The following is a 24,583-nucleotide window of genomic DNA, read 5'->3' on the forward strand; positions in this document are numbered from 1 at the left end:
TAATTTTTACTAAATACATTTTGATTTATCCTTTCAAAATTGTTAATATTTAAATAAAAATAAAACGAAGGAAAGTTTCAAATTCAGGTACGTGTATTAGTCTGAGGGGGGAGGGAGGGGGAGATTCTGCTGTTTTATCATGTCTGAACATTTATAATTAGAGATGTCTCGAAGCCTTGACGAAAGTGACGAATATTGCCTTATTTTACATTTCTTTTGGTGGAGTTTCCCTGAAAAAAAACACATGATAAAATTTGAAAACTCATCACTAAACATCAGTCCTGACTCTTTGTTTGGGCAAGTCTTGTTCAGCTGCTTGAGTTCTTTTCTTTGTGGCTATTCTTTAAATGGGACACTTGGACCCATTTTCTGACTAATTAAGTGTTCTTGAATGATGAGGTGATCCGATTACTAGGCTTTCTAGTTCGTAATTTGGATGATTATATCCAAAGTTGCATATTCCGCAGCTAAGGTACCTGCCAAAATTCTTTATTGCGCTGCATTTATCCGGAATTCTGAGCTTATTTATTTCCACTTGATAAAGAAAAAAGAAAATCTGCGTATAGATGGACGGAAAACAAAAGATAAATTTCCAAAAAACTGTGGTCTCTGCTTTGATTCCATGAACGTGATTGCAAAATAATGTGGTGAAAATGTGGTTTTCCAAAGGTGCCAAAAGCCTTAGCTCATTCTAAATGCGTCTGATTAAAATTTGTTTTAGAGATGGTTCAAGCATTATTTTTTATGGCATACCATGTAATATAACTTTAATCTCATTTTGTTAGTTATTAGCATGAGGAGAGATGCTTTCGTCATCTGCAGATGCCTCAGACCAAGAGCTCTTAAAAACTTAGTACTTCCTGATCGCTAGAAAACCTAACAAATAAAAACTTATTCCCGTTAACATTTCACGTTGAACAATAATAAATGCCATGGGTCTCGTTGTTTTACCCGCTCAAAAAAGATAGATGATAACTATCATAACTTCATTAGTTATGGTCTGATCCCTTACTAATGAAGTGGGGTCCCACTTCCCATTCCCACTTGATAAGAAATTTACTTGAAGAACTTTAAAAGCTCGCAGGGCAGTAGTTATTTTTCAAACTTCATATTAAGTTGTATTACTGTATTTCAATTTTGAATGTTTTACATATTAATGAGTAAAATAAATATTAGTCTCCAGTTCTGTCTTTATTTGGAATCATTATTTTGAATTATTCCGGATTTAAAGCAAGAGAAAAGGAAATACATTTTTAACTAATCAGTAAGATAAATTGAGATGGTGTAAACTATTCTTTTTTATCAATTTTCTTATCATTTTGTTTGTTTTTTCTCGCATCTCTTTTGTCAAAAATAGACGTTCTCAGTTATGGTTTTTGTGGTCAAAATATAACAGTGTCTTGTAAAAAAAAAAAAATACTGATGACAATGTCTTATATGAGATATAGGAAAAAAGTTACTGAAAATGCTCAAAAACATTATCAAAAGGTAAGTATTTTGTGGGTACGATGAAAAAATAGTATTGGAAAGGAAATTAGTAATTTGACTCCTGTTTAAAGTTTAATTCGATTCTCAAACAGGCTGGATGTATCTCGCAGATGAGCCCTGATTCATTTTTTTCTATTTTGGTGTTGTTTTTGTCTTTTTTGTTTACAGTTTATGACTGAAGTACTTGAAATTTCTTGAATGGCCGGCCTTGGGGAGAAAAATAAATATTGAGCAAGCATAATTTTGTTTTTCAACTTAGCTTGACACAGTTTATCCTGTATGTTTCTGATTTTTGGATCCTTTTCAAAAGAAGGGGTTATCAAATCGTTCAAAATGAATGTTCATTTGATTAAATGAGCCAACATCTGAAGCTAATTTTGGTGGGACATTTTTTTCGTTTTGGAAACAAGAAATGATTTCTTGCAGAATTTTGTATCAGGGAAAGCCGTTCTACACTCTTTAATTGTATAACGAAAGAAGGAAACCTTTTTCTGATTAAGAATAACAAAAGCTTTCATAATTCTATACATGTAACAATTTCCGGTTTTACGATGAGCTTTGATATTGAGTTTACTTAAATATCACGAAGTAAAAATCCTCTTGGAAAAAGTTTAGCTGTCTTTTGTTATAGAAAAGAAAGTAAAGAAGAAATACAAAAAAAAAAAAAAATCTGGACACTTCTTCTATGTCAATTAAAAAGGCAAGAGAAATATAAGGAGTGTGGTGTTGGGGAAGGGGGTGTTTGAGGGTCTTGTTTACTTGCAAATTGTCTTGTTCACTTGAAAAATTTGATTCTGAAGAAATTATGCCAGCTTTTCCTCTCACAGGGATCATCGGTCTTGGCTTTACTCTATTTAGCTACAGCTCTCAAGTTTTTATTCACTTCCTTCAATATGATTTTACTCCAAAAATTAACGGACTCGGTCTTGGCCTCAAGTTTTAAACATACATTCGGGTTTAGAACACACATTTTAGCTCGTTCCAAAAATAAGTATAAAAAAAAGTCTTGTTATGTCTCAAGTTCCTATCAACTGATTTTTCCTTTGGTCCGTTAGGTATGGGAGCAATGGAAAGTTTGTGATTTCAAGTCCCTGCCGGATTGGCTCCAAGACAATGATTATCTCCACCTAGGACACCGCCCTCCATTGCCTTCTTTCAAAGAATGCTTCAGGTCAATTTTTAGGATTCACACGGAAACTGGAAATATTTGGACACACTTAATAGGTTTGTATATTTGAATGAATATTGGTAGACTAGTTTCAAGGAAACACACAAAACACAGCACAAAAACGTGGGTATGTACCGTGAAAGAGTTTATTGCCATAAAACTAGTGTCGTTTTTAATTTAGTTGGGTCTGACTAGATTCTGTTCTTGCATTCGGCGATTAGATGCGTGTCTTGTTAGACTTACTTCTCTTGACACATGTCTGCTCAGACATCAATATCGAGGAAGTTCCTGTTCACACGTAAAATTACAGCTATTCGTTCACTTCTAGGGTCTTGAACTCTGTGTGTACGATTTTGAATTCTACCAATCAGGAGGCTTTTCTTGTCACTGCGTTTATCATGTGTGCATAGGAGTGTGATCGCAGGTGTGTCTGGCTGAACTTTCATGCTTAAGCAATTGCATGGCCAGACTTTCATGTCTAGGCATAGAAATTGCTCGAAATGCATGTGAACGTTGCTTTAATCTGGCACTGTAATATAGTTCGGACAAAATACACAAGAACTCTTTATTCCCATGAATACTAAAGTATCTATTGCTATAAATAACAAAAACTGAAATACGCAACGATATTCTTATCCATTGTCCGTTTATTTCGAAGGCAAAGGTGGAAAATATTTTAAGCTCCTGAATAGTGACCGAAGGACTTCTATTATTTTGTGCGTCAAGATTTAATTTGTGAAGCCATTTTAAAAATCTTCCAATAACTGATTATCTGAGGACAAGATGAACAATTTCGTAACTGTTAAATCTCGCTGTAGAAGAAATTTGAGCAATACTTTTTTTCCCAATGGTATTTAAAGTTGGTTCTCACTCCAGAATCAAGACGATTCGGAAGTGTACTAGTATTTGAAAGCCTATACGTCATTACCTTGACATCTCTTCTACTACCAAGTAATAAAGGAAGTCTAAACTTCTTTTGATGCTTCCTAGAAGACTTGCCTTTAAAGGTTTGTTTACTTTTTTTTATTTTGTCTTTCAACTTCCAGTACACGGTGGGTGTCGTTCTTATCTTGAGGTGACGCCAACTTTCTATGGCCAAATTTCTATGGCCAAATTTCAGCTATGGTCATGCCAGTGATCATCTGTTAAAGAGTTCCTGTAAAATTATAAATTTCCAAATTTTACTTTTTAATTAGAACGGTATTGGTAATGGCATTTCGCTCTATATAGGGTGATGAGTTTATCTTAAAATGGTTGAACATCTTAAAAAGATAGTCAATTATTTGAATATTTTGTGTGCATTTTTTTTTCTTAAGAAAAAGGAAATTACGTTTTTTTTCTTATTTTACGTACGTAAAAATGAACCAGGACTTGTCTTGAAAGTTTTTGACAAATGGTTGAGTCAAAAGTAAAAGCACCCGAATCTTACATACGAGCTTGGGAAGTTGAAAACTAAGAAAAACAAGCTTGAACGGTAGCAACTTCCTATTGGAGTATTTTTTTTTTATCGTACTTCTAACAGCAACGCACTTCTATTAAAAAAAGTGACAAAATTTGAAAGGAAAACCTTTTCACACATACATTATTTGAATCATAGTTTACTGTTATAACTCAACCTGTAAAAATAGTATTTTCCTGTTGAAAATAGGAATTATATTCAGACTGAAAATTAAACTGAACCTTTACTTTTATTTTACAATGACGAAGAAATTCAAAATACTATCTGTATAATAAATCTAAATTACTTTTTTTCTTATGACAAATCGAGCTATATTTCGAGCTATAACTAATTATTTTCATTTCCTATTTGGACAGAAGAATGTATCATTTCTTTACCTGCAAATAATTATGTTTTCCAGATTTATATGGTCACCATCAAATGTTACTACTTATGTCTATTTGTCTAGTTTTTCGTCAAAGAAACAACGCATTGTGCTTCTTGGCTCCTTTAATGTATCTTTATTCCCTTCAATAACAATGAAATGTGCCTTTCCATCTACGTTGTCTTTCAGGAGCTTTCTCAGTTTGATAATGATTTTTCTTTTCAGGATGCTTGATGTTTATAATGGTTACAACTTATTTTTGGGTTAGAACTGATCTCGTGTTTGATACCAAAGAGAAGATAATTTTTACATTTTTCTTTGTTGGTGCAATTGGATGCCTTGGCTTAAGCTTTACTTTTCACACCGTATCCTGTCATTCAGAAACAGTTGGGAAATTTTTCAGCAAGTAAGTCAAGCTCAATTTGACTGGGACATTTTTTTAGTATGCCGCCATCCTAAGTTTTAAAAGTGTATCTAAGAAAATAATAACTTCAGATCAGTAGTGAGCTAGTTAATTTTGATTAAGTAATCAAATATTCCAGGTACATAAACAATTGGGTAGAGGGGGCTTTGTTCCCTTGCCCCCTCTCCAGAATATCAAAATTTTTACGATTGTCCCTGTATTTTCCCATATTTCCGATCCAGTTCACCTATTATAGTTTTTTTGTGTCCCTGTTCTTGAAGTGTTAGCCCCCTCCCCCTCAACAGAAATTAAATTTCTGCTCACTTGTTTGAACCAGCTCAAAGGTAGATTTAGGATTCATTATCTTGTTTGACTTTGTAATTAACCCAAAGAAAATTGAGGAATTTACTCCTTTTATTTGAATGTCTTTATCAACCGTGAGAGCGATACTTTTTCTCTTCTTAAGTTTATGGCCTAGATTCATAGTAGAATGGCCTTGCTTAGTCCCTAATGCAAAAGAAATAAACACTTGGAAATGAAGTGGTTGCCTGGGGGGGGGGGTGGAAGCCAATGTGACCTATATAGGTTGCACGTTATATTCAGGATAGCTTGCGATTGTTTTCCTTGCTTGAGCATTTTGGAATTTTGCTCACGGCTTGTAGACTATCTTTTTTGAAAACTAATCAGAGATCCACCTTGGAACAAGATCCAAAGCTGGCACGTACGCAGGGAGAGGGGCTTCGCCCCCCCCCCCGAAATTTTGTGAAATGTTTAATTTCTCCATGGTTTCTTAGGATTTCTGGCAAAAGTAGGACATTTATTAAGAATCTAGATACATGTGTGAAGCCTTTTTTCGGGATTTTACAGCATGCAATTATCCGGTCAAGTCACTTCCCAATTATTAACCCATTTTCTGTCTAACTTTTTACCCTCTTTGAAGTAATTAGCGATTGTATTGTTTTTTGTTTGTTTTTTTTTGTAAGGAGAGTTTGCTTTCCATAGCAAAATAGAATTATCCTTGATATTAGGGCGTTTATCCCCCCTTTTCATGATAAAGTACAGCTTTTAATGGATCAATTTCGGAAACTATCATTTTTCATTAAAATCGACGTTTTCGCAATAGAAGAACTACCCCCCACAACACCCATATTGCACTATTAACCCTAAAATCTCCCTTTCAGTGGGATATAATAGATTAATCACTGGTTCTAAATCGCTATGAACATAACCTGAGCCTAAAACGTACTTTTGAGGCTTCAGTCTCCTTCCCTCCATCCGCTACAATACTACAGATTAAAGTTAATCTGTATTTTCCGATATGCGTGCTTTTTGTATTTATTTAGTTACTAAATAAAAAAAAAGTGCTACTTTATAGCTGCTGTTTCGAAGGTTTTGCCCCCCCCCCAAAAAAAAAATCCTGCGTACGTGCCTAATCCAAAGGATGACATTATTATTTAATTACTCTATGATTTTCTTTATATACATTCTTTATAAATGCTTTTTCTTTCATGGTTTCATAGTTTTGTAGCCAGTGAACATGGAAATCACTATGGGGAACGATAATTACCTTTAGATTTTTTTTTCAGCTCTTGGCATAGGTCGAAAAAGAACAAAAATTAATTACGGCACAGTTTTCCAAGGCAGCAAAAAAAAACAAATAAATATAGGAAACACTTCCCGTGTATTGAACCTTAAACGGTAGATTAAGTAATTTGTTTCGGTAATCAATTATTAAATTTATCAATATTCTATGAATGTCGGCTATTTAGTCCACCACAAGGAAAACCAACAGCTAAGAAGGACCTATTTTATAATTGCGTTTGCGAGTCAAATCCTATCTATTTAAAAGTAATATTGACTCTTAAGCAATGGCCCAAATTCACTGTCACATAAATCTCTCTTGAACAATCTCATCGATTCGGATGAATAATTCGAAAAAGACGATTAGATGTTCTTTTTGATCTAAGCGTTCATTCAAGGTGACTACTATCTCACCAGACTGGTTAATAGTTATAAGTAAGTATTCAAATAGTTTAGCAGTTGAGGTGATTTAGGTTTGTTCTCTTTTAAGAAGTCGAAAATTTTTTAGTGATGCCTAGGGTTCGGGTGATGAAGGTGGCTTATTTAGGAATTTTGTAGGACAGTTCAGGTAGGGGGTGGCTGTACCAAATTAAGAGTGTACTAGATCGATGTGGACTAAGCCATATGTGGGGGGATGGTTTAGGGCTCGAGGATATGGGGGACCAAGTAAGTGGATTAGTTGAAAGTACTTTACAGGACCAAAAAATACAGGCATGACAGGCCAAGCGTTCGCTTTCGAATTCGTTGGGTCTTTATTGTCGGCCTAAGGAGATTTCGGGTGAAGTTTAATTTCTTAACGTAGATTTGAATAAAAATGAAATAAAGTTATTAATTGAAACGAGATCTGATAGTTTGCCACTGGGCCAAAGAAGAAAATTTGTCGGGAGGGAAAGGTCAAAGGCTGGTCCTTATTATTGTTCTATGTGTGGAGGTTTAGATGAGAGCGTATATCACTTGATGTGTGAATGTGAGGAGCTGAGTGATTGGAGACTTGAAGTGTTTGGAAGGGAGATTATGATTTTGAGTGATTGGTGAGAGTGTGTATGGATGAGCGTTTTAAGGGTATCAGAAGCTTGGCACGATTCCTTCGTCCCGCGATGAATTATAGAAGTAGATTTTTGTAGGCTTTTAGTAGGATTTGTGCAATTTCTTTGTAATTGTTCTTTTTTTATATTTTTTGACATGGTCTATGGGCTTTTATCGTAAATAAATTCTATTTTATTCTATTCATTAACATAATCATGGTCAAAAACTCCCATAAGAAAATTGCTGTCCCCCAGTTAGAGAAACAAGGAAAATCACTATTTGAATGGGTAAAATTGGTGTATCCTTCTTTTCTTCTTCCTCTTTTCTTTTCTACGCTGCTACTGGAGCAGGGCTAATGTTCATATCTACCTTCTTTAAAATCAGTCCGGATAACGGACTGATTTTTCAGGGCGATTTTTGACCTGAAAACACAGGTCAAAGTTTGTAACTTGCAGCCCTTCCCACGGGGACTGCGGGGGAGGAAGTCGTCCCCAAAGACATAGTTATTAGGTTTTTCGACTATGGTGAATAAAATGGCTATCTCAGAATTTTGATCCGGTGACTTTGAGGAAAAAATGAGCGTGGGAGGGGGCCTAGGTGCCCTCCAATTTTTTTGGTCACTTAAAAAGGGCACTAGAACTTTTAATTTCCGTTAGAATGAGCCTTTTCGCGACATTCTAGGACCACTGAGTCGATACGATTACCCTTTGGGAAAAAAAAAAACAAACAAATAAACACGCATCCGTGATTTGTCTTCTGGCAAAAAATGCGAAATTCCACATTTTTGTAGATAGGGGCTTGAAACTTCTACTATAAGGTTCTCGGATACGCCGAATCTGATGGTGTGATTTTCGTTAAGATCGTATGACTTTTAGGGGGTCATTCCCCCTATTTTCTAAAATGAGGCAAATTTTCTCAGGCTCGTAACTTTTGACGGGTAAGACTAATCTTGATGAAATTTATATATTTAAAATCAGCATTAAAATGCGACTCTTTTGGTGTAGCTATTGGTATCAAAATTCCATTTTTTAGAGTTTTGGTTACTATTGAGCCGGGTTGCTCCTTACTACAGTTCGTTACCACGAACTGTTTGATATAATTTTGTAGATATATGTTGCGTAAACTGCGAAGCAATATTTTTTATTTGTTTTAAGTTTCAACTTCGCTGTTTGCTTCCATTAGAAAAACCTTTTTTTTTAATTTAGTGAACCTAAGAAATATTGAATTATCGTTATATGTAAATAAAAGGAAAACATGGAAAGAAACAGGTTGACTAATTTTTGTAAGGTCCATGCGCACCTTGTACTGCATTGTGAATTAAATAATTTGTGTAAATAATGGGTACTTACGTATTATACCGACAACATTGTTGTTCTTGACCAGTTTAAAAACCGATTACTCTGTGCCCGCTCGGGGATAATCAACTTGGCCTGAGTGAGATAAACTACTCTTCAGGCATATTTAATAAATATTTTGGTATATTTCACTATGATTAACCTAACTTCATTTCTTGAGTGTGGTCAGTATAATACGTAATTGCCAAATAAGGAAATACATAATCATTTAATGTACTTTAAGACCTATAGAACAACTATGACGTATTTAGCTCAATATTCCTGGGTCCATAATTTCCTTATTTGTAATCTTAATTGCGTCTTTGTTAGGACTACAACAGTAACTTAAAATTTATTTTAAATTGGATGACCATGCTCTTTTTTGTAGGGTACGTAGCCTTGGTTACTGTGCCAAAAAAATCATTTTTATTGACGATGCCAAGAATCTATCGGTAAATGAAGTTGCGCAACCGGAAAAACAGATGGTCTCTGCATCACGTTCTTTTAACCACGTGATTCAATCACGTTTTTTTTCGAAGCGTGATAATGTTTTCTTTTGTTTCCTTTTTTTAGCTTCTTCTTTTAATCAAGGAGGATTATTCATATCGTACTTGTTGCTTCTTTATTCTTGCTAAATTATATTTCAAGATGAAAATATAAATAATGTCTGTGGGATTGTAGTCAATTAGAGAATTTTAAAGGTTGAGTGTGATCTGGGAATCCTTCTATTTACAAGAAATGTTACCAAGACAGCCAGACTACCTTGGACAGACACTTTCGGTGTTTGTGAGAAATTTCTGAAGAAGACATGTTGGTTTCATTTGCTGTTTTATGTCGATTTTATTTCATGTACGATTCCATGTCCTAGTTATAAATATATGATTTTTGGGTACTTATCCATTATTCAGGACACACTCGAGAATTTCTATCGGCACTTATCGGTTATATAATAGACATTGTACAATTGCGATCGCGAATGACGCGAGCATGACACAAGAAACTGGTCAAGCAACTTCTTTATACCACACAATTAGCTTTGTTTTGGTTGCAAAATAAATTGTTGCTATATTTTATTTAAGTATTTAGTTAGTAGTTTGGTTTGGTTTATGCAAACAAATTTGGGCTATATATTTGCACATTAGGGGTGGAGTAGGGTAAAGCATAGCATGTATTAAATACAGCAATGGTTAGTTTACGTATTTAATATATGCTATGCTCTACTCCCCCCCCCATAATGTGCAACTATATAGCCGATATTTGTTTCTAAACTATTATATATTCACCATATATCTTATCTATTTCCCAATGCGTCTCAGTTGTTTCAGCCCGTGTACCTGTAAATTGAATCAACTTTGGTGTGTTCTGAATAATGAACAAGTACCGATTTTTGTAACAATACCAATTGTTTTATTGTGAACAATTCACGGCTTCGTTTGCTTTTAAGTGCATTCTAGTAGCCCTCAAGCGAGACCAGTAAAATCTGGCTAAGTTTCGTATATCTTGCGGGGAACGTAAATTAACTAGTAGGAAACTAAACAGACGGAAACGAGAAATTTTAGACCTCATGTTACTTTGTCAACCTTTTGACTATGCAGTACAGCAGGGTCGTACAAAGGGGAGGGTAGCTCAGGCCCTTTGCTATCTTAAATTTTCTGAAATTCTTGGCACTTCTTGTGAAAATTATCAAATTAATTTTTTTCATTGTTGCCACTCCTCCCCCCCCCCAAAAAAAAAAAAAATTCTATGGACATGTCTCTGGTCCAATAACCAAGCTGGGAGAAAGTGTATATCTCCTTTCCTTTTTTAGTTTCGAACCACGTTTAAAATTGGTTTGAAAAGTAGTTTTCAATTCTGATTTTGCAACCGTAGCCATAATCAGTTGTACATTCAAGGCCGTATCCAGGGGGAGAGGAGGGTTACCGGGTTCGCCCCCCATACGAAAATTCTGCCCGAATCGCAAAAGGGTAACAAATGTGCATATAAACAAATGTTGATGCGTTTTTCAAAGTTAAAAAAATAACTATTTGAACAAAAATTCTGGATATGCCCTTGAGTATGAGCAATGTAATGTTGGTTTACGTTGTTGATTGTCATTTCTTCCATGAAGTAAAAATGCTTTGCACTGAAGAGTGACGAAAATATTCTACAATCTAAAATAAAAACACATTATGTACAAATAATTAAAACATTTAATATAGAAAGTTTTTTCGATATTGGATGACCAATAGGTGGCGATCGAATCAAGTAGTTGTTATCAGGGTTGCCAACTTTTTGAGCATCCAAAAATGTGTCATTCTTTGCTAAAATATGTCCATCTTCAAACTTCAAAACTAGAAGTTCGAGACTTCGAAAGTTCGAAACTAGAAACTTCAAAACATTCGAAATAGCTTAGTGTGAAAGCACGAAACTCATATAAACATGTAAGTTCCTTACTCTGGAAAAAATCCTTTACTTACAACATCTTGGCGAAACCTTGATGGAAAAAAAAAACATACCGAGAAAAAGTACTACTTTGATGAAAAGTGACATTTTTTTTTCAAAATATATATCCAGTTAGGAAATGTCCGGTTTGTGTCATAAATTTACAAAATGTGTCCCTTATTGTCCTTTTATGTCCCAAATTTCTAAAATGTCACCTTTTCGTTCTCTTATGTCATTGTGTTCCAGCACATGTGAATGTGTCCTTTTGACATAAAATGTGTCGAGTTGGCAACCCTGGTCGTTACCCACGCCATCCGCGTGGTGCTTCTGCACTACATACCTGGCTGGCCAACTGTGAAAAAAAAACAACTAAAAAACCGGTTGTGACCACTAAGCATTAGGCCTGTTGTACAATCGTTTGTATTTTCATTTACTGTTTACTGCTCAGACGTTGAAACTCTCTGCCCTTAATTTGCACTGTTTAAGGTTGCATGTTTTCAAAGTAACGTAAAAGAGGACTGATTCAATAATAAAAACTTCGGAGATCAAAACTGTGTTCTTGTTGAATAAAAATATAGACATTACTCTCAGCAGCGGCAGAACGTTGCCGAAATCACTAGTAGCCTAACGCGCGAAGCGTCACCCTTCAAGTTTGGTTTAATGGGCACACATGCTACCCTGAAAATGTTTGTGTAAAAATGCATTTTTTCGCATTTTCATCTTCCCGCTCTAAGGGTCAGACCTATGTGCACATATGTCTGCAAGCATATTTATGGCTGCAATCGCATCATACTCCAAATTTGGGTGAACGCCAAAGAGTCTTTTTTTTGTAATTTAATTCGTCGTACTATATCCCTCTTTCTTTTAATAAATGCCAAAGATAGGTAAATTTAAGGTATCAATTTTTTCGAGGGGATTACGGCTGCTAATATCGAGGGGATATCGAGAGATCTAATTATTGCCTTAGGATGATTTATAGAGCATGGCGTGGTAGGGCGAAAGACATTCACTTCAATTTGCTGAACTTTTTGCTTTTTTTTCTGAGCGTTTATTCGTTCATTGCCATTTGCTTTTAAATGCACGTGTGTGTATATATTTGTACTAATTCACAAACATTTTGTTATTGAAAAGGCATTCTAAGGATTAAAGAAAGTCTCTGACTGCGATTAATCAGTGTATTCAGGCTCTTGAAACTCGGCTGTCAAAAGTCGGAACGTAAAATGTAAATTTTTACGGTTTCAGTTTTGATATTTGAGTGTACGAGGGCAGCTTTGGAATTTTAAAGGTTAATTGACTCCTCAGCTCCCTAAAAAAATCTGAATATGAACAAGTTAGGCATCAATCAATAGTACATTATTTTTCTTTTAAATGGAACGATGACCAAAATAATCACTTAATAGAGTCTCTAATAAAGTGTTACTAAGTTTCAGAGAATCACTCTGAGGCGTTAATTGATAAATAATCGCTTAATAGAGCCTCTAATAAAGTATTACTAAGTTTCAGAGAATTTCTCTGAGGCGTTAATTGATAAATAATCGCTTAATAGAGCCTCTAATAAAGTATTACTAAGTTTCAGAGAATCACTCTGAGGCTGAAATCGTTGGAACTTCATTTTCGTTTCTCTGTCAGGTAACGGTAATTCACCATTTGTCCGGTAATTTTATATATGACTTTTGACTTCCTTTAAATAAACCAATTGAATATACTTCTTTGATATATGCTTATTGCTTGTAGAATCGTGCTAATCAGATGTTTCCGTTCTACAACTGAACTTTATTTTATAAGTCACTATTATCTATTATGATGTTTGCCATTTCTTTTAGGTTAGACTATGTTGGCATTACGCTTCTTATTGTCGGATCATTCGTGCCGTGGCTTTATTATGGTTTCTACTGTGAATATTTGGCATATGTCATCTATTTGTCCCTGGTGATCACGCTTGGTGTTGCATCGATGATTGTGTCCTTGTTTGATCAGTTCTCGCAGCCAGAATATAGAAGCATAAGAGCATGTAAGTTCTCTCTCTCTCTCTCTCTCTCTCTCTCTCTCTCTCTCTCTCTCTCTCTCTCTCTCTTCCAATTTTTTTTTCGCTTTGCTGTTGCTTATTTCGGTTAAGAGTGGTTTCATAATACTTTTCATTTTTGACTTGCGCAGTTTACTGGAATGGGTACAAGTTCCTAATAACCTTACACATAATGTATCATGTTACTAATACCTTCCGAAGAACCTGGTAAATCTACATCTTATCTATTCATTTTAGTAATTAAAATAGTGCCTATTTTCCAGGCATTTTTTCCTATGAAGTGTCTTCGGTTCAAACGTGTGCTTGCTTTTTAGTTTAGTTTTAGCGTTGTGCAACTATCACGAATTGTTACAAGGTAATACTAAAAGATAGTTTGGCTTGTAAAATTTAATAAAATTAGTGAAAGATATTTTCTGAACTATTTCGTTTTAATTTGACATGCTTAATTTACCTTTTATGTTTTTTTTATTCTTTGTCCTAGCGGGGAAACCATTAAAAAAACATTATGCCAAATGTTCTTTGCTCCGTACCCCTTTTCTGGACAGTTAATTTTCTGATTGTGAATTTTAAGGAGTATGCTACATTATTCAGAATACAAATCTCTTGGTGAACGTGCATTGTATCGAATTAACGACGCTTTTTGGATTCTAAGGTCCGTGCGTCGCCCCTGCAGTGCGTTGCTACAGTTGCTTCACTTCGAACTCTGGGTCCTGTATTACAAAGCTGACATCAAACCCACTGTGCCACCACAGGACGTGAACGTACATACAAAAGGCAATATTATGCTTTAACTATTAAAAGATACCTGAGCTATTTGGATATGAAATCTCATTCCCAATTCTTAATTAGTTTATTTAATTTCGAAGGCAATACAGTATTCAGACAGTTTCGTCTTTAAATTTCACAGAATATTCATCGACAGTGGTGTCGTTTGGGGAAGGGACCCCTCTTGCTCCCCAATTAAAAATACTGGAGCTGCGCCCCTGTCCATCGACATGCATGTGGTGTCAAGGATTTATCAAATTGTACATGTTTGCAGTACAGGGTACTAGATAAGTAGAGTTCATTTCTCGCCAATATCTGTGAGTAAGCCTTCAGCCTTCGTCTATTCCAGTATTCACCCTTACATAACTGACTTTGTTGTCCACATTATGCTGCAATCAGAACTAGTAAATAGATGAAGAATTAACTGGAAGTTAATTAATTTTTTTTCTAGCGGTGTTTATTTGCTTTGGTGCAACCGGTGTCATACCTGCAATTCATAGTGCTGTGAGCATGGGATGGTTGAATTCTATTTATCAGGCATCCCTGGGATGGATTATATTAATGGGTGTACTATACATCGGTGGAGCTGTTTTATACGCCCTGAGGATACCCGAAAGGTTCTACCCTGGCAAGTGTGATATTTGGGTAAGTCTGTTTTTCATTCTTTTTTTTTTCATTTTATATATGTATTCTGTTACTGGGGAAGGTGATTAATACTACTTACTTGTACTTGCGGCAGGAATCAGGGGTTTCCACCTTGCTTGGCATCAAGAATCTTTGAGACTTGTCTGGACAAACTAGTCTGGTCTGCTCCCAACTGCTTTGCAAGTGGGAGCCATCTGTGACCAAACTTCATTACCCCCCCCCCCCAATAGGTTCAAGATTTGATTTAACCAAGTTCCAACAGTTTTTTTCCGCTATCCTCCTTGGTGTCTCTTCCAGGAGCTGAAGGGATCAGCTAGGATGATTTGGCGTGGAAAATACTCTGTTGGCCTCCGTAAGACATAGCCCAACCATTTCAGTCGACGTTCCTTGATAGTGATGGCAACGCATCTCTTGATACCATACATTCGTCATATATCCACGTTTGATATGTGATAACTCAGGATTATCCTGAGAATGCTGCACAGACAGGTATACTCAAACACCTTTAGTGAATATTCATGTAGTCGCTTCACTGACCATGTTTCGCATCCATAAAGAAGGATTGTTCAAACCAAAGCTATGTAGACTCGGACTTTAGTTCGTGCACTAATTTCAGGTTTGTTCGATAGTGGTTTTCTGAGGGAGGTAAAGACCGTCTGTGCTTTCTGCAATCGCTGTTGTATATCGGTATGTGAAGCTGTCAACCTGATCCAACTGAGCTTGATTTACAGTTAGTGAAAGAGGGTCAGTGTAATTTATTGCCATAAATTTTCTCTTCCTTGTACTGATTTTCAAGCCAATGTGATCTGCCTAAGTAACCATATCATCGAGCATAGTTTGAGCTTTCTCTGGGTTCGAGAGGATTCCAACATCATCAGCGTATTCAAGGTCTCCAAGTGAAAAGTTCTATTGAACCTGAACTCCTGGATGAAAAGATAGTGCATTTTCAAGAAATCAATCAATACAGCAGTTAATCAGAGTCGGAGATTGGATGCAGCCTTGTTTTACTCCAAACTCAACCTGGATTTCTTAAATCTTTTTTCCGAAAACTTGAACCCGGCTTACTGACCCCTTGTACTATGCTTTAAGCAGTACGAAAAATTTCAGGGGCATTCCGTTATTTTCTAGAGTTTTCCAAAGTTTTTGGCGAGTGGTAGAGTCGAAAGCGGAAACAAAGTCCAGAAATAGGTTTCAATATGGTTTTCATGGGTTCTTTTCTTCCTTGCCCCCTTGAAGTGGTTAAAGCGAATAATCTCAAAAAAATATCGCAATGTCAATTAGACTTATTCCCCGTTATTTTTGCACCCAGTTTTATCAGCTTCCACGTAAAAAGGTCAATAACTGATGTCTTTCAATCTTTTGGGAAAGTGTTGGTTCTCCACACTTCTTCAAGGATATTGTGGAGCCGTTTCATAGTGATCTTGGGGCACTGTCTGTATATTTCCAGGGGGAGACCATCTTCGCCTGGGGATCTGTTCCGCTCTTGCTGGGGCGGTCAGCTCGAAAGGTTCTTCTTGAACACCAAAGGGAAACCACCAGGAGTTGATGAAAGGGACGGTTTAAGTAGTATTTGGAAATGATCTATCCATTTGGTCAAACGCTCCTTCTAAAGACTTTTCCTTATGTCTGACAAGTTCAGACACAGCAGCTTTCTTACCAGTCAATTCCATGAGAATCTGGTAGAGTTTGTGGGTGTCATAAGCTCGTGCTGCTTTTTCTAATGACAAAGCAGTCTCGCCCTACATTTCGCGGCGTTTTAGACTAGTAGAGCGCTTGACGTGTCTGCGCAACTCTGTCGTGAGATCCTTAGGGCTGCTCATTTTTTTTCTTCGCTCTTCGACTATTGACAGGGCTCTGGTATCTAATGCTGTTGTTTCACTTTCATTCGGCCTAAGATCTCTTCAGTGGGTCTCTCATCACTGTTTTGAACGTCTCTCATCTTTGCTCAGGGTTGTGGGTTTCCTCCTCAATCAAGTTTTGGTCAGCTCCAGGTTTAGTTTGCCGAACTCCTTTATCTTGTAGCTTACTAATGTCGATTCTGACTTTTTGTTTATTCTTTCTCCGAGGTGCAACACGAAGTAGGATTTTTGTAAGGACTAGCTTGTGATCGGACCCCGATTTTGAGCCTGTGTCCGCACCGTTTACGAGGAAGCTGATAAGAGTGCGAGTTTGTACCTTCGTACCCGAGCTAGGATACAATGTCGAACAGTACCTTTATTTGTCCACGTGTATTGCTATTTTTTTTATTTTTGTTGTTGTCAACTTTAAACTGGTTACCATAGAGCCCTTTTACAAAGCCTCCTCTTCTAAAGGCAGGAGAGAAAAGTTCCAAGAATAAAATCATTTTTTTTTTTTTTTATATTTTTAATTTACCATGAAAATCATTTTCCTATTAAATCCATTGTTATTCACCCAAGATAAGCCATCCTTTAAATGAATGTTGGTAAAATATTTCTGGCGAAAAACGAAAAACAAAAAACAAAAACGGAAAGCAGTTGCAAAATAAGCCGTGACTTTTTGTCCTGCTGCAGTTTCAATGAGATTATTCGAAAACAACATACATTTTATGTATAATATCGCTAGAACTTACCTTCATGCGAACTATATCCTTGGCGGGGTACAATTTTTTGTTAACCAGCCATTCACTTTTGATGTAATTTAAACAAAATAGTTTTTACTCCTTTAGCTATGTTTTTCTAGCTGGCGCTTTGTTTAGAACTCTGGAATGTAACTCTATCTTCTAGCTTTTATAAAATTTTAATTTTTTTTTTTAAAAACCTCGATCTGCAGGTCTTGAACCTAATAAAAGCACCATATCGCACTAGTCTAACCCGTATATCAAACTGTACGGAATGGAATGACCAACTTGAAACTAAAATTTCTTTGTCCCGCGAATAGTAGACAAGGCTTTTCCAATTTAAGTCAATAGTTAGTTTACATAAGAAAAATCTGTGTATTTTTAATGTTAGGTATTAGTATAATGTTTGCGTGTATGTCCTCTTGTTTTGCTAAATATCACCTGTAGATTTAAGACTACAGGTGATATTATATTCACTGTTAGTACTACTGTTTTGAGTAATTTTATTAGCTAACAATCCTATTTTTATTTTTTATGTTTTCTTGATTTAATGATTGGTATAGAATGGTGCTATGCCTAGATATTGAATTTAAATTAAAAAAAAATATGTTCTAATTGAGACGGCAGGTTGTTACTATGTATTGCTAAAGGTTAAATTTTAATTAAGGGAAAATTATGCGGTAAACAAATTTGTTGGCCTCTTAGAACAACTTTCATTTATTTTTGCAAATTGGTTAATGAAGTGAAACATACATCTAAAATAAAAATTTTCGGAGCTTCTGAAGTTTAACCTCCAACCTTCCTTCTCTCTGATGTGGTCAATCTTCCAGTGCCACATACCTGCAGAGGGGAACAGAACTACTCGTTAAGATTGTTTGAGTACTAATTCATGGTATGTACAGCAAATGTTTTAGATGCTGCTCTTTTTGTGCGAATTGTGAGGACCGTCTTATAATCTTTTGATCCCCCCTTGAAGTTCGAATTGTGTATATTTACCACCATATTAACCATAATTAGTTTAAAAATAAAATTTCTGTTTCAGTTTCATAGTCACCAGATTTTCCATGTGTTGGTGATTTGTGCGGCTTTTGTACATTACCATGGAATAAGTGAAATGGCTGTTTACAGAATGAGCGTCGGAGAGTGTACAAGTGAAGTTGAAGTGTCATAATAGAATACATTCTTATTTTAGTCATTAGCAATTATTTGAACTAGGTAAAATTAGTCAGTTTGTTTTTGCGTGTAGTTCCATAGTTCTGTGATAGTTTTCCTGTCCTGTGTTTTCGAAAGCGAAAAGTTGCGTATTTTTATAGTTATATCTACGCGTAAGATGCTTGGTTATGGGTTTATAAATCTGGCATTTGCTGCCGGTTTTGTGAAGTTTAGTATTTATTGCGTGAAAATAAAAATCAAAAACATGGCAAAACTAAATTGTGTTTTTTTTTTTGTAAGATTACAGGATGATTATGGTATAAATTGCTATGGGAAGATGCTGAACAAGTAGTGAACTGTAAAAATAATAACGAATTGTGTGTTCCTCAAATGCAGCTTGATGTCATTTTTTTTATTGGCTGTATGAACTAGATGGAAGCACTAGAAAGCAACTACCATTAGAAAGAACGTTCATTGACAGTTCTTCAAAAGACAAGTCTGTTTGAAGTATAATATTTACTAATAAAAAGAAAAGAAAAATAAGGCTGATGCTGATCGATTTCCCAAATATAGGTACATTTAGTTTGTTCTTTGTTTTTAAGCTCAACTGACGTGTTTTACCTGTTTGAACTGAAATCCGTCACAGTCCAGCTTGAAATTTTGAAAATGTGAGATAAAAGAATAGCATACTTTGCGGTTGTCTGTTATTTATGTATTTGTTAGCTAAATTAAATGTAATTTAAGATTGAGTAGTAATCGATTCTCAGTCTTATTAGACAGTCTGCAAGGGGAGTTAGGAAAGGATATACACTTTAGGTTCAGTCTGGAAGGAATTATTAAGAAAAAAATCTTAAAGTATTTTTAGTAGATGACGAAAGCAAAAATATCAAAGTAGTAAGATCCACAAATCCATCAATTTAAATATAAAATGCACACATGTTTGACGCCTTAAGAGGTAGGGGTACTATGAACTGCTCTGTTTGTTTGGACGTCTTTCCAGATAATTTTTTTTTCAGGAGCATCATTTTATTTACAAATAAATTTACAAAAATAAGTGCCAAGGAACCGTTGGGTTCGTTAGGCCAACTCTATCTTCCAATACATATTTCTATATAAATAAACAAAACAAAACAATATTCCCCGCTGACGGATTAACAACACAGCAACAATGCTGATTCTTGTATCATATATGGCACTAATGAAGCAAAAAATAAAACAAAATCATAATTATTATTACAAAAATCTCTCCAATTCCCCCGGAAAATACGTCGGTCATGCTGATGCATGACCACGATTGGTAAATGACTTCAATAATTTTGACAAGACATGCAGAACAGAAAACTGACCGGCATGTCTCACGCTGACCGAAGAAACACATCTGCGTTCCTGGTATTATAATTGTGAAGATCTACCCCAGTTATAAACATACCCTTAAAACAGTCTGTGCCAAGGTTATTAATAATATCATATATTAACATCGATCGATAAGAAAGGACTTTGCCTGCAAGAGGAAGAATATTCAGTTCTTAATGAAATTTTATATTTAGAAGGAATTCATGTCTCAGAGCTCTTATTTCAAATCCCGACCAGATCTTTTGACATTGGGGGGAGTTGGAGGGGGAAATCTTGGAAAACACTTGGAGTGGAGGAATTGGGATGAAGTTTAGTGGATAGAATAAGCAAATGTCCTTGATACGTGATTGGCGTAACCGTACCGGATTCGCTCTCTTTGGGGGACCGGGGGGAGGGGTTCAGTGATTTGGCGAGTTTGGTGCTTTTGGACGTGCTAGGACGATGAAAATTGGTAGGCTTGTCAGGGAGCTGAACAAATTGACTTGATAAAGTCGTTTTCCCAGATTCGACCATCTGGGGGGCTAAAGGGAGAGGAAAAAATTGAAAAAAATTAGGCATTTATAACTTACGAGTGGGTGATCGGATCTTAATGAATTTTGATATATAGAAGGACATCGTGACTCAAAGCTCTTATTTTAAATCCTGACCAGCATTAAGCCTCTGATTTCCCTGTTAAATCAATCTATTGATTCTTGAATTTTGTTAGAGCTCATACCATATGAGCTCTTAGCTCTTCTTGCCTCGTCACAAGTGCCATATGAGCTCTTAGCTCTTGTTTTTTTCTCCAGGGGTGATTGTATCGACCTAGTGGTCCTAGAATGTCGGGAGAGGGCTCATTCTAACGGAAATTAAAAGTTCTAGTGCCCTTCTTAAGTGACCGAAAAATTGGAGGGCATCTAGGCCCCCTCCCACGCTCATTTTCCCCCAAAGTCACCGGATAATAATGATGGATGGTATTAAGCTTACCTAAGCTATGGATGTCAGGTGATTGATTTTTTCTAACGATAATTTCGAGAGGACCTTTACCTGTCATCATCAGGTTAAATTCAAATTTCTTGCCAGAAAGTAAAATCACTAAATAAATACAACTAAAAACACTGAACAACACTAATGATGAGCCGAACCTGGAATTATTGTTGTGCCATGGCCCGAATTTTGGTAGAGGCATTGATGGCTGCTGTCCTAGTAGATCCTAAAGAGGTTGGGCCTATAGGAAGGGGGTGGAGTTTTTTGTTAATTTTCAATTACGGTTGACGGGTTCCCAAATTTCGCTAATGTGAAACTCACCATTGTCTTTATTGATGGCTGGTTTATTTTTAGCAATTTCCAAAGCTTCTCTGATTTTCTGCTTTAACAGTTGTTGGACAATAGCAATAAATTGGGCTTGGTCAAACTTAATGGAGTGGGAAGGGTTTTCAAAGATATGATGGGCCAATGCAGAGAAATTATCTTCCTCCTTTAGCTTTGTCTTTTTAAGGCAGGCATCAATGGAGTTAGCATGTTCTTTTAATCGGTGATGTAGAGGTCTCATGGTACGACCTATATAGGTATCATCACAGCTACAGGGAATCTCATATAACTCCGGTGGATCTGAAGTAATCTTGTCCTTCCCTTTGTTCAAGAAGGAGGAGATAGTCCTTCCAGAGGGAAAAAATACCTTAAAGCCAAGCTTCCTGAGTTTGGAGCTTAAAATGTCAGTAATGCCCTTGATGTAAGGTAATAACAAAAAGGGTTTATCATCTTCAATCTTAGGAGCACAATTGTTGGGAATTCCACTCATCTTTCTCCTGGAGATAACCTTGTCAATGACTTTTTGGGGGTATCCGTTACCTATCAGAACATCTTTTATATAATCAAGTTCAGCCTTCAGCTCAAAATCAGAGGAGCACACCAAGAATGCTCTATCAACCAATGAATAGACTGCAGAATTTTTGGCTATAGGGTGGTTATGGGAGTCATATCTCAGATATCTATCACTATGAGTTGGCTTTCTATACCCGCTCAAGTCCAGCCTAGTTTCTCGTTTTGTAATTAGAACATCCAAGAAGGGTAACTTGCGGTTATTTTTAAGTTCAATGGTGAAATTAATATCTGGGTCCTGCTGGTTAAAAACATTGAGAAAAGATCTTAATTTGTCTTGTGCCCCATTCCAAATTATTAAGCAATCATCTACATATCTCATGTAGAGTTGGAGATCCTTGAAGTCCTGCTTGAAGATATTAGTTTCAATATGCTGTAGAAACACCTCACTGAGAACTGGTGCCGAGGCTGATCCCATCGGTATGCCCCAAATCTGTTTATAAGTTTGATGCCTGAAAGTAAAGTAAGTATTGCTGAGACATAAAGATGTAAGAATAATGATTTCTGTGGAGTCCAAGCTAGTCAGTTCTCTCCAGGAACCATCCTTTTCTAAAGCTGGTATAAGACGGGGCAAGGGTATGCTGGTAAACAAAGATACAACATCAAAACTGCACATTGTGGTATTCTCCCCAATGTTGATACTATTTAGCCTATCTACTACTTCTTTGGTATTTCTTATTGTGTGTTTGCTGCTGAGGGTTATGGATCTCAAAATACCAGCCAAATACCTTTCCAACTTCTGTGTGGCTGAACCTACTGTTGAAACAATAGGTCTAAGGGGTATATCTGGTTTGTGAATTTTGGGTACACCATAAAATCTAGGAATGACTGGTCTGACAGGGAGGAGTGACCGGGAAAGTTTATCATTAATCCTATTGGTAAGACTGAGGTTATCCAGAGCTTTTTTGACATTATCATAGGTAGTTTTTACAGCATTAATATCAACTTTTTCATACACCTTATTGTCACTCAAGAGGTTTAATGATTTGCTAACATACTCAGTATCATTGAGGATAACTATTGCATTGCCTTTATCAGCTTTGGTAATTATGATATTGGTACCATTCTTAAAATCTGTGAGGACTTTCAATTCATCTTTTGTTAGATTCTCCTCAATAAGTTTCTTTTTGGAAAAATCTCCTAAGGGTATTAGAAACCAAGCTTCTAATATCTTATGGATCAACATTGATTTTTGTCTTGTTTAGAGTTATAGATGACTCTACATTGGATATAATTTGTTCTACTGGCATGTGTTTTGGGGGGAATAGAAAATTTCCATGCTTTTGAAAGAATGTCTAATTTCTTTTGGTCAAATGTTTGTTGACTTAAATTGATGACTGGTGGACCTGGTGATACTCTAGGAATTATTATTTCAACAGTAGGTTCAGCCACACAGAAGTTGGAAAGGTATTTGGCCTGTATTATAAGATCCATATCCCTCAGCAGCAAAAACACAATAAGAAATACCAAAGAATTAGTTGATAGGCTAAATAGTATCAACATTGGGGAGAATACCACAATGTGCAGTTTTGATGTTGTAGCTTTGTTTACCAGAATACCCTTGCCCCGTCTTATACCAGCTTTAGAAAAGGATGGTTCCTGGAGAGAACTGACTAGCTCGGACTCCACAGAGATCATTATTCTTACATCTTTATGTCTCAGCAATGCTTACTTTACTTTCAGGCATCAAACTTATAAACTGATTTGGGGTATACCAATGGGATCAGCCTTGGCACCAGTTCTCAGTGAGGTGTTTCTAGAGCATATTGAAACTAATATCTTCAAGCAGGACTTCAAGGGTATACAACTCTACATGAGATATGTAGATGATTGTTTAATAATTTGGAATGGGGCACAAGACAAATTAGGATCATTTCTCAATGTTTTTAACCAGCAGGACCCAGATATTAAGGTCACCATTGAACTTGAAAATAACCACAATTTACCCTTCTTAGATGTTTTCATTACAAAATGAGAAACTAGGTTGGACTTGAGCGTGTATAGAAAGCCAACTCATAGTGATAGATATCTGAGATATGACTCATATAACCACCCTATAGTAAAAAATTCTGCAGTCTATTCATTGGTTGATAGAGCATTCTTGGTGTGCTCCTCTGATTTTGAGCTGAAGGCTGAACTTGATTATATAAAAGATGTTCTGATAGGTAAAGGATACCCCCAAAAAGTCATTGACAAGGTTATCTCCAAGAAAAAGATGAGTGGAATTACTAAGAAATTTGCTCCTAAGATTGAAGATGATAAACACTTTTTGTCATTACCTTACATCAAGGGCATTACTGACATTTTAAGCTCCAAACTCAGGAAGCTTGGCTTTAAGGTGTTTTTTCCCTCTGGAAGGACTATCTCCTTCTTCTTGAACAAAGGGAAGGACAAGATTACTTCAGATCCACCAGGGGTATATGAGATTCCCTGTAGCTGTGGTGATAGCTATATAGGTCGTACCATGAGACCTCTATATCACCGATTAAAAGAACATGCTGACTCCATTGATGCCTGCCTTAAAAAGACAAAGCTAAAGGAGGAAGATAATCTCTCTGCATTGGCCCATCATATCTTTGAAAACCCTTCCCACTCCATTAAGTTTGACCAAGCCCAACTTATTGCTATTGTCCCACAACTCTTAAAGCAGAAAATCAGAGAAACCTTGGAAATTGCTAAAAATAAACCAGCCATCAATAAAGACAATGGTGAGTTTCACATTAGCGAAATTTGGGAACCCGTCACCCTTAAATTGCAAATTCACAAAAAACTCCACCCCCTTCCTATCTGCCCAACCTCTTTAAGATCTACTAGGACAGCAGCCATCAATGCCTCTACCAAAATTCGGGCCATGGCACAACAATAATTCCAGGTTCGGCTCATCATTAGTGTTGTTCAGTGTTTTTAGTTTTATTTATTTAGTGATTTTACTTTCTGGTCTAGAAATTTGAATTTAACCTGAT

At 36.1% G+C, this 24,583-nt stretch overlaps 3 protein-coding genes across 3 annotated transcripts in view; 2 read left to right on the forward strand and 1 right to left on the reverse strand.

The window, feature by feature from the left end:
* Positions 1-18,686, forward strand: part of LOC136032999 (adiponectin receptor protein-like) — a 54,376-nt gene extending 35,690 nt beyond the window's left edge. Inside the window, exons 5-9 of the mRNA XM_065713528.1 lie at positions 2,544-2,712; positions 4,705-4,885; positions 13,068-13,255; positions 14,484-14,677; positions 18,298-18,686. Of these exons, the coding sequence (XP_065569600.1) occupies positions 2,544-2,712; positions 4,705-4,885; positions 13,068-13,255; positions 14,484-14,677; positions 18,298-18,426 (861 nt within the window). The 3' untranslated portion in view covers positions 18,427-18,686. The remainder of the gene's footprint in view (positions 1-2,543; positions 2,713-4,704; positions 4,886-13,067; positions 13,256-14,483; positions 14,678-18,297) is intronic.
* A 2,314-nt stretch (positions 18,687-21,000) lies between these two features.
* On the reverse strand, positions 21,001-22,806 carry LOC136032575 (uncharacterized). The gene has a single exon (XM_065712846.1). It carries the CDS (start codon positions 22,804-22,806, stop codon positions 21,001-21,003), a length of 1,806 nt encoding a protein of 601 aa, XP_065568918.1.
* A 147-nt stretch (positions 22,807-22,953) lies between these two features.
* LOC136032576 (uncharacterized) lies at positions 22,954-23,595 on the forward strand. Its single transcript, XM_065712847.1, has one exon. It carries the CDS (start codon positions 22,954-22,956, stop codon positions 23,593-23,595), a length of 642 nt encoding a protein of 213 aa, XP_065568919.1.
* Positions 23,596-24,583: the final 988 nt, after the last annotated feature.

Source organism: Artemia franciscana, chromosome 11 (assembly GCF_032884065.1).
Source record: "Artemia franciscana chromosome 11, ASM3288406v1, whole genome shotgun sequence".
NCBI classification, from domain to species: domain Eukaryota; kingdom Metazoa; phylum Arthropoda; class Branchiopoda; order Anostraca; family Artemiidae; genus Artemia; species Artemia franciscana.

Coding starts and splice junctions, on each gene's coding strand:
- LOC136032575 (XM_065712846.1), bottom strand. CDS start 22,806: ATGTTGATCCATAAGATATTAGAAGCTTGGTTTCTAATACCCTTAGGA.
- LOC136032576 (XM_065712847.1), top strand. CDS start 22,954: ATGACTGGTGGACCTGGTGATACTCTAGGAATTATTATTTCAACAGTA.